The sequence below is a fragment of the Marmota marmota genome, unplaced genomic scaffold, assembly GCF_001458135.2.
Source record: "Marmota marmota marmota unplaced genomic scaffold, marMar, whole genome shotgun sequence".
Lineage (NCBI taxonomy): Eukaryota > Metazoa > Chordata > Mammalia > Rodentia > Sciuridae > Marmota > Marmota marmota.
The window spans coordinates 317,357-328,288 of NW_026000080.1; the positions used below are offsets into that span (position 1 = coordinate 317,357).

The 10,932-nt window shown below is 37.2% G+C and overlaps 1 protein-coding gene across 9 annotated transcripts in view; it reads left to right on the forward strand.

Annotated features, from left to right (window-relative positions):
• The window catches only part of Kyat3 (kynurenine aminotransferase 3), a 50,311-nt gene extending 45,261 nt beyond the window's left edge, over positions 1–5,050 (forward strand). For all 9 annotated transcript variants that reach the window (XM_015504719.2, XM_048814964.1, XM_015504718.2 and 6 more), the window contains one exon: positions 4,847–5,050. In XM_015504719.2, the coding sequence (XP_015360205.1) occupies positions 4,847–4,909 (63 nt within the window). In that variant the 3' untranslated portion in view covers positions 4,910–5,050. The remainder of the gene's footprint in view (positions 1–4,846) is intronic.
• The last annotated feature ends 5,882 nt before the right edge of the window (positions 5,051–10,932 follow it).

Genomic DNA, 10,932 nt, shown 5'->3' on the forward strand with positions numbered 1-10,932 from the left:
TAGCACCATTGTTATGTAGAACCCTAGGAACAGGGTGTGTGCTGGCAGTGAGAGCTTACCTAGGGAATTCAGTAGAGAGTGATTAATAATTAAGAAGGACCAGCTATGAATCTTTTAAAAGGATACCGTAAAGAAAAGAGAAAGGCACAAGGAAAAACAAATGTCAGACAGACTATTCATTGGGAAAATGTTGCCATGGAACTAATAAAAATTGTGACATTTGAAACTCTAAACTTTTTAAACAATAGACTAAAGCAGAGAATTTTAAAGTTCAGGGAAAGATAGGCTAAGATAATATAAGAAGATGAAATGGTACTTGTCAGAGCTCAGGCAGGAAACTGAAGGGAAAATAAAGCTATTGGGAATTATGGGTGGCATTGGTAATATCACAAAGGACAGTAAAACTCTATGTGCATGTTAAGGATTGAGAAAAATAAGGAAAAGGGAATGGAAAGCAACAAAGAATTTTATAATTTTAGAAACAGTATGGAAGTGGAAGAAAAATGAAGTATGGGGAGTCCATTTGTAGAACAAATGGAACCTAAAAAGAATGTTATAGCTTTATTTTCAGAATGCTTTCCATTAAAAAAAAAATGATAAAGAAATAAAACACAAATGTAAAGATTAAAGAAAGTGCCTAGTCTCAGGAAAATGTGGGACACTATGAATGACGTGGAGTATGCCTTGTATAATATACTGAACTTCAAAGATACATAATTCTTTGGGACTCCAGACAAAATCAGCCAGGCCTCCTGGAAGGCCAGAGAGGAGGATCTCTGTAAACTGAAACTCTCTACACCAGCATCTGATTTTGGAGGAGAGTGCAGCAATAGCTGGAAGTCCTTAGAGAAAGATGACAAAAACATGCCAAGAAAATGGAAATCTAAAGAAAACAGGTTGGATTCAGAGTTGATAAAAGTAATAAGGTAGAAAACAGCACTTTACAATGTTATGGGTAAAATCCTCGGTAGCTGTCAAACTTCTGAAAGAAAGGACACTCAGCTTTTCTCATAACAAGAGAAATGAAAATTAGAACTGCAGTGAAATTTTATTAATGTATTAGATTGGCAGCAACTAAAACTTCATAAAATACTTGTCACGCCTTAAGAGTAGGAGTACAATTTGTAAAATCTCTGTGGTGGTTATTTCAAATGTTTCCATCCAAATGCAAATTCATATACCCTTTGGCCCAGAAATTCTACTTTTACGATTGTTTTTCTGTGGATTTTTTTCTTGAACATTTTGACTCATGTTCATGGATTTTCAGCGAAGCATTGTTTGTAATAGCAAAAGATTACAAATATTCACCAACGGGAGCTGCTTGAATAAATTGTAGCATATTTACATCAAGAAAAGAATGATAGAGCACAAGGAACAGAACAATTTGCACAGAACAGTATCATGTATATAAAAGGAAGAAATAGACGCTTATAAATACCTGAGATAGCTTTTGAAAGATACATAATAAAATCTCAGCATTGCCTCTGCAGAGGAGAACTGAGAGAGCTGAGTGGCTGGTGGAGGTAGGTGGAGACTGACTGAAGGAAAAACATCAACTTAATTACTTACAGTGTCCTCTCACCCCAAACACTTTATTGCATATTCCCCATAAACAAGAACATTTTCCAAAGCTACAATATAACATTCCCTCAATGTCATGGTGTTAACATTGATATATTATTAACCCCATCTAAGCCTCATATCTAATCCATGTTTCATTAATTGTCCTAATAAGGCCCTTTTTATAACGAAGAAGTAAATCCACGCCAGAATTATGTCAAACTTTTTAGGCTAGTTTATTCATTGCATTTAGTTACCATGTTTTCTTCAAACTGGAATGGCTCCTCAGGTTTTTTTGATTTTCATGATCTTGATATATATGTGTGTGTGTGTGTGTGTGTGTGTGTACCCATTATTTTGAAGAAAGTCCCTCAATTAAGTCTGATATTTCTCTATGATTAAATTTGGGCTGTTTACTTTATAAGAAAAACACAAAAGTAGTGCCTTTATTGCAACAGATGACACATAATTTCAATTGTTCTTTTCATTGTTGGTGTTAACTTCAATCACCTAAAGTGGTGCTCTTCTACCTTGTGTACTATAAAGTTATACTTTTTCCATTAAAAAAAAATCTTAAGTATTTTGTGGCAAGGTACTTTGAAGATCTGAAAATATTCCATATCTCATCCAATAATTTATTCAGTTTACCTGTTCCTTAGTATTAGTAATAACCCACAGCTTCCAGTTTTATTCAATGGGCTATAATGGCTGTAATTTATTATCATTATTGTTACTACTACTACTACTACTACTACTACTACTACTACTACTACTATCCTTGGATATTTTAAATAGTCATATTTTCCCAGACTTGGCCACTAGGAGCTCCTTTAAGCTGCCTTCTGTTTCCTTTGATGCATCTCCATCATTTTGCGGTATCTTCTTTACTTTATGGCCTAAGAAGATGTACTAGTTCATCTTATCATTATCTACCAAAATCTGGAGTCAACTATTTCCAAGGAGGCCTGGTTCTTTTAAGCAGAGTATTGTTTAAAAACCAAGATCTGGACATTAAGAATGTCACTACTGTTGGGGTATTGCTAATTCCAGACCCTTCCTCCCAGTGGACAGAGGTAGGGAATATATGAGTTTATACACATAAATACATACACAGGGCTGGGGATGTGGCTCAAGCGGTAGCGTGCTCACCTGGCATGCACGCGGCCCTGGGTTCGATCCTCAGCATCACGTACATATAAAGATGTTGAGTCCGCCAAAAAATAAAAAACAAATATTAAAAAATTCTCTCTCTCTAAAAAAAAAGAAAAATAAATAAATACATACACATTTATACATAATACCCAAAGGGGATTGGTTCCAGAACCCCTACAGATACCAAAATTCACAGATGTTCAAGTCTCATATAAATAGCATAGTATTTGCACATAACAAATACACATCTTCCTGTATACTTTAAAATCACCCCTAGATTATTTGTAATCTAATACAAATGCTATGAAAATAGTCCTTATATTATATTGCTTAGAGAATAATGACAAGAAAAATCTATACATGTTCAGCATAAAAGTAATTTCTTTAAAAAAAAAAAGTAATTTTTTTTCCAAATATTTTCAATCAGCAATTGGTTGAGATGCAGAACCAGTGGATACGGAGGGCCAATTGCACGAATACCTACATCTAACATGTTAAAAGCCACAACAGGGTTTATTCTAGTTTTCTCCCTTCTCATATTTGAACTTCCTCCCTCAATAGTGATTCTCGTTACTTAATTACTTAATTAAGCAATACCTCTGCATGTAATCATTCTTCTGTTGTTATAACTACTTTCACCCAATCCCCAAATCTCTGAGTGGATGCCCTTTACCCCACTTAGGCTTCTTCTACCAAGCTGCTGTCACCTCCCCCATGTGGTCATTGTTCTCACCCTATCTTTGCGTCCACACCCCATGTTGACCTGCTCTGTCACCCTACTGGAAGAAGTGCCCTCCACTAGGTCTCCAACACCCCGCACCACACTCCCTCTGTCATTCACTACATAGGAACCTCCCTGTCCCTTTCTGGGGTGTGACAGGCATGCTGTGTGCCTGCCTCACCACATCCAGGGCACAGAACCCTGCATGGGGCCCACTACCTCCCGGATGCATTACTTGCACTACCCTATTTCAGGTCATTGGTCACCCTGCTCATTCCACTCTGGCTGCAGCATCCTTCACTATGCTGCGCAGGTCCCTGGCCTCCACACACGGACTTCCTCTGCACCCAGCCCCACCTATTAGCTTTCATACTGAATCATTCTAGAAGAGAGGGAAGAGAAAGAAGAAGCACAGAAGAGGAAACCCCAAAACTGATTTTTTGCTGCTTACTCTTTAGTTTAATTTTATGTCATAGCACATATAACCAATTTAAGAACTAAGTGGATTATTTTTTGATGATCATAGCTGAAATTTTGATAAGAAAAGGCAAAGTCTTGTTTAAAATAAACTAAATTTTTTTTGACAATAAGCAATTAAGATAATTTATGTCAAATCTATAGTTCATATTCTATAAGCAAATTGTATGGTTAATCCATTAAACTACATAAGCTAAAATATTTTAACTGCGAAGTCTATGTATTATATACCATAAAATGGTTATACTGAACAAGTAAAGCACTCTTATAAAATTTTTTAAAAGTAGAAAAAAGTCAAATAAGCTACTCAAACAAAGAAATTCAAGTGCCTACTTTACAAGAAAAGGATCAGTTGCACTAATTGCAGTTTTAAGCATCAGTGGCACATTCATTATTTATCTGATCATCAGGTAATAGACACTTGAATTGTTTCCACTTTTTAGCAATTATGAGTAATGCCACTATAAACATTTGGACACAGATTTCTGTGTGGGCAAATGCTTTCATGAACTAAAATTTTTGGTCAAAGTGAATTATAATGAAAATATGTTAGATTCACAAAGAAATAGAATCATAAGCATATTTAGATTTTGTTGGCAAGCATTAGAACTAAACCCAGACATTGCTGTAAAAGGTTGGTTTTTTTGGGGGGGGATTAATAGGGACAAATGGAGATGGGAGAAAAGACTGCTATTAATTTTCAGTGTAAGCTCTTCTCTATGATTTAATTCTATAATTATAATTAATTTAACTACTTTCCTTTTTGAGGGTTCTGCATTTACATTTTAACTTTGAAGATTTTTCTTCACCTAAGATCAGTTATTCACTGAAATCTTCATTTTGTGTTATTATGGTTTATATCTTTTCTATTTAAATCTTATTCATCTTGAATTTATGTTGGTATGTAATGATTGTAATCATTTCATTAATTTACAGAAAGACAGCACCCTGGATGCTGCTGAGGAAATCATCAAGGCATGGAGTAAACCAAAGTCTTGATGTATGCAAACCACGCTGAGGGTTCCACTACATGGCCTAGTATGGACTTGTACTCAGTGCTGCCCCCTGCTGTGTATTAAAAAACAAATATTTCAGCACCAATGAATTTAAATAAATATTTCCATTGTTTTCCAAAGTTAACCTCATTGCTAACAATATACAGGAGATCTAACTTTTTTTTTTAGTTGAAATGTCTTAAAACACCTCTTATCATTTTATGACAGTCAACCCAACATAGTAGATGAGAACTGGGAGATCTTAACCTGCAAAACCTCTGTTTCATTTTCCTCATTATAAAAGGGGAGTAGAAATATCATCAGCTTCATATGAAGGTCGTCTGATGGCCTAATCTATGTAAAACCTGGTAAACAATTACTCATAATAATAGCCGATTTCATTTCTCCGTTGTGGGAAAGCTTCTAGCCAGTTACACCCCTCTGTCCCATATCTTTATGCACCTGTCATTCTCTACCCTTCATTTACCAATGCCCTTGAACCTTGTTCATGGTTTGTTCTCTCTATTCCAAGTACTGCATCATTTGGGGTGGCTTCAAGGTCTACATGGACAAGCTAGGTTTTCTGTACTTTGACCTCTTCACCTCTGATGATATTCACCTCCACTCCACTTCAGCCACCCACTCCTTTAGGCACACATTGAGGCTTTCACCATTCAGACAAAGATATTTCAACTCTGAGATAATAGATTCATCATCTCACTATAACCACCTATCCTTCCAGCTCATGCTTATAGTCTCAGTCTCTCTCTCTCTCTCTCTCTCTCTCTCTCTCTCTCTCTCTCTCCCCCTCCCCCCCCAGACCCTCTCAAGAAATAATTTTTCTTAAACATAATACAGTTTCAAATCCACCATTTCTTAAAAACTGATCCATGCCCTTATTACGTAAGAATCAACAGGGTGTATGTTTGAAATAGATTCTGGTGTTCACCGCAGGCTTAGTGAACAAAAATTTCAGGTTCTGGTTCTGATTTTTGCACAGGTTAAAGTTGGATAATCACTGCTAAAATCCATAGAAATTTCCATTTTATTCCTAATGGTCCTCTTTTAATCTCTACTCTCTTCCTTGCCTACCTTAGATTCCATTGTTCATCACTTCAGCCAAAATATTTTTGCTGCTTTGAATTATTGCCCCATTGTTCTGACTGACTTACCTGGTTAAAGAAAAAATAAATAACCCTGAGGCTGAAGTTCCATCCCTGCACCTGGGATATTGAGCATTACTGAGAAAAATTGCACAATTAGGCAAGTTCTAGCAATCATGAGTTCATGTCATTAACCTAAACTACACATAATTCTGTGCTTTTGCTCTCCCAATGAGTTTCCTCTACCTATTACCACAGCAGCAACTCCTGATATTCTCCCATTCTTCATAATTAAAAAAAAAAAAAAACAAGAACAACTAACCTCCCTGTCCTACCTCAAAGCCTACTATCAGCAGCACAATTAAATCATAGCAGATAACCTCATCTGTGTTGGGGGGAAACAGGAAACAACAAAAACAAACTTGCTGAGAGCCACGACCCCCTGATTATTCTGCTGCAGCTGGACTGCGGCACAAACTACACAGCAGCACTTCATCATGGGATCCAATCAGTAACCCCGATTCACCTGCATCAGCACTCAGCCTTTGATCATTCCCTCCAGTTGTAAAGGTTATCCCTTAGCCTATCTGGGACAGACAGGTTGAGGGTAGCAGCAGAGTGGGGAAGACTTGGTTAAAAATTGCCAGGGCCTGATGTCAAGAAGGAGTCAGTCTCAGAACCCCAGAAACCAACTATTGCATAACAATACAAATCCCATGGAAAATTTTTAGCCTGTCCACCCTTGCTGAAGACTTGAGGAAATTTTTACCAGGCTTTAAGATTCCATTCTGCAGCCCTGGACTTGTTCAGTGTTAATCCCACCACCTGTGTTCTGGATTCCATTTCTTCTCACACACTCAAAACTTATTCAATTCATTCTCTTATATCCTCATCTTCTGCTGACTCCCACAGAAGAGGGGTATCTTCATATGGCTCCCATCTTAGAAAATCCTTTTCAGAAAGTCTATTGACTGCCCTATTATTTCTTCCTCTCTGGGGATGAATTCCTTCCTTCTTTCTTCTCTTTTTACTCCTTCCCTCTCTCCCTCTCTTCCTCTTCCACAAGTAGTCATGAACTCCTGTGTGCCAGGCAAATAAACAAAAAATCCCTGCCCTCTAAGCCTTTCCATCTATCCAGAGGAAGGAGACTGACTAAATCATGAGCAAAATGAAATATATTGTATGTGAATTTATGCAAAATAAATTATATGAAGAAATGAAATAGAGCAGGATAGGAAAAATGAGAGGATTGAAGAAGGTAATTGCAATTTTACATAGTGTGTTCAGGTGGATTTCACGTAGCAGACATGGAGGCAGACTTAAAGGAGAGGAAGAATGGAACGTGGTAGAGATCTTAAGATTATTCCAGGGAGAAGAAATAACCTGTACAATGGCTCTGCAACAGGACAGTACCTGCCATGTGTGAAGACTGCTTAACATCTGGTTTGACTGGATGGATTAGCCAAGGGGGAGAGGAGTAGATATGAGGTCAGAGAAGTAACATAAGACCTCAGGATGATTGTAAGGATGATGGCTTAATCCAGAGAATCAGGGTGCCATTCCATTTTTTCAACATATAATGTTTATTGTGGCATTGTTTATGATTATTCCAAACTATATTCCAAACAGTCCTTCAACTATATAATATCTTGGGGTACATTAACACAGTAGAATATCATCTAGCAATGATATTAACAAACTATAGCTACAATAACAGGAATGAATTCCATCAACACTGTTTTCATGGGGTTTCTTCATGTTGCCTTCAAAGAATCAGCCCGAGTTCTCAGTAGACAGAGGGTTCAATAATACTAGAATCTAGTACTGTAATTATTGAAGCCTCTTATGTCAGCTCCAACCTCAGGTGTTTTAAAATTCCTGTTGGTCCACCAGGGTGAGGATTTCCATGATTTGAACTGACAAACTAAGACTGGCCCATGAGGAACTCCATATCTCAGTGATCAAAGTATTTGGCCCTGCAGTGTTTAAGTAACATATGCATTTGCACTCGTCTAGGCTGAAGTTTCCAGCCTCCTCTCTTACTGATAATTGAGTAACTCTTTTCAAACAGTGAAGCCAATCCTTTTCTTTCTTGCTGTTGAAATATAGTACTTGCAGTCTTCTTCAGGGTCTCAAGTTCTTGAGGTTCTTTTAAAAGGATATCTTTGGCTGCTGTGTTGAGATGTGTGTCTGTGAAAGTGAGTATGTAAATCTGACTTTGCTAAAGTCAGCAAAGGTTTAGGTATGGAGACTCATTGCAATAATTCTAGAAGGAGTGATGTTGGTGGCAAGGTAAGAAATGGTCAGATTCTGGATATATTTCCAAGGTAGAATCAACAGTATTTAGTAATGGAGTTTATAAGGAGCATGAGAGAAAGTGAAGAATTAAGAGTGAGTGCAGATTGTGGCCTCAGCATCTAGAAAACTTGGATGCATCACTGAAGCGAGGGCTCCAGGAGGCACAAGCTTGGGAGAAAAGCAGAAGGTCAGTTTTAAGTTTGAGTTGTTCATTCAACTTTCAGATGGAGATGATGAGTAGGCAGTTGAACAGTCAAGTGTTGTGTTTAGGAAATAGATTCCAGCTATGCAGATAGAAATTTGAGAGCCTCTGGCATACTGATGATATTTAAAGACATGGGCCTGAATGAGGTCACCAAATACCTGAGCATAGATAACAAGAGAACTGATAACTTAGCTCTGGATTTTTTTTTTTTTTTTTGAGAAGTTTTACTGCAAAACAGAATAACTTTTGAAAGAGTTTGTCTAGTTTCATTATTTCACTTTCACATACACACATCTCACTTAATTCCCAACCCTCTGCAATCTGAATTCCACATCCAATATTGTTCTAAATTCTCTAACTATCTCCATGTTCCTAGATTTAAAAGAGAATTCCCAGTCTTATCTGACTTTACCTCAATATTCTCTATCAGGGTCTAGGCTGGCCTTCTTAAACCCTATCTTTTCTTTTTCCTATAACACTACACACCCAGAACTGCCTTTCAACTCTCTGGCTGCTCTTCTCAACCTCCTTCTGTTCCTTAAATATTGGTATTGCAAACTAAATTGTGTTCTTTCTCATTAAATAACTTCATTTACTCTCTTTACACTAGTGATTTCCAAGTCTATCTCCAACCCAGTTCCTGGTATTAAATTTCAAATTCATGTATTCCACACTTCATTTGTTTTCTCTTTGTGAACCCTAAACAAGCAAACCAAATTCAGTCTGCTTTCCATATCTCAGTGAAGGATGCCACCAAGCCAGTAGTTCAAGCTGGAAAATGAGGAAATCACTCTTAACTTTCTTCAGATGTTTCTCCCTACATTCAAGCAAGTCTTCTGTGTGTTATCCTAAATATCTCTTAAATCCATCACTTCTCTCTGCCCCAACTGCCACCATTTTATTGCAGGTCAATGTCATGTCCTAACCAGTTTATTATTCTACTTCATAATGGTTGCTCCTGCTTCTCACCATGTGATCCATTAATTCCTTTTAAACCAAATGAACTTTTTAAAATGCAAATGTGATCTTCATACATATTTAATGTATATATACATATGAATATATATGCATATTAGTTAAAAATATTGATGTTGTAAATTACAAAAACCTAACTTAGATGGGTTTAAATCAAATGAAAATAAATTTTCTGTCTTAACATTTTAGGAATAGTCTAGTTTCAGTTACAGCTTGATCCAAGACTCAGATTATACTCTGTCCCCAAGCTCCATTCCACAGATGTATTTTATGTGTGTCAATATTATCTTCAGGTTTCCCTCTCTAAGATTCAACATGGCCAAAGAAGTTTCTATGCATCATGTGGTCATGCTACCAAATACAAAAAAAGACCCTTTCTCAGAAGCTTCCGCAAATGACAAATTGTATGTTATTGACTTGTCCCTGAACTAAACACTGTCAACAAAGAGATTAGACATGCCAAGTGATTTAGGCCAATTCCAGTTCACTTCCACACCAATTACATTGGTTGAAATGAAGAACAGAATGAACACAAGAGGAAGTGAATGAGTAAATATCTTACGTGACTTAACACTTTTTCTTTACTTCCTATTGCTGTTCACATAGAGGATACTCTCCTCAGCAGGGCTAACAATGCCCTGCCTGACAGGGTTTCTGCTCACCCCTCCAGGCTCGGCTCTCCCAGTCATCCTACTTGAAGATCTAATCACAGAACTCATTTCAATTTCTCAACTGAGCTCTTTTCCCCATACCTTTTAGCATATGTCATTTCCTGAGGTTCAAGTATAGTTACTTTAGATGTAGTAATGGTTAATTTTGTATGTCAGTTTGACTATACCATGATGCTCAGATTTATGATTAAACATTATTCCGGATGCTTCTAGGAGAATTTTTAGATGGGATTGCCATTTAATTTATGGAGATTCATGTGTGTGTGTGTGTGTGTGTGTGTGTGTGTGTGTGTGTGAATTTTTTTCTCTTTTTGGTGTTAGGGATTGAGTTCAAGGCCTAAACATACACTCCACCACTAAGCTACCCCCAGACCTGTACACCAGTGGAGTTTGAGCAGAACAGTTGCCCTTCATAATGTAGATGAATGTGAGTTGAAGCCCACAGTAGAACAAGAGGCTGACTTCCCTTGAGCAAGAGAGGAGTTGCAGATCCATAGCCTTCAGATTTGACCTGCCACATGGGCCCCTCCTGATTCTTCACCTCTGCTCACCCTACAGGTTACAGACTTACCAGCTTCTATAACCACCTGGATCTGTTTCTCTGGAGAACCCTCATTAATACAGACAGGTTAGCAAAAGTGAAGACAAATTGCCTACCAATTCCTAAAGGCCCCAAAGAAGTTACTCTCCAATAACAAACTACACAATAATAAGAGATGTGGTATGACATAGTAAGCAATGCTGAACTCTTTTTTTTTTTTTTTTTTTTTTTTTT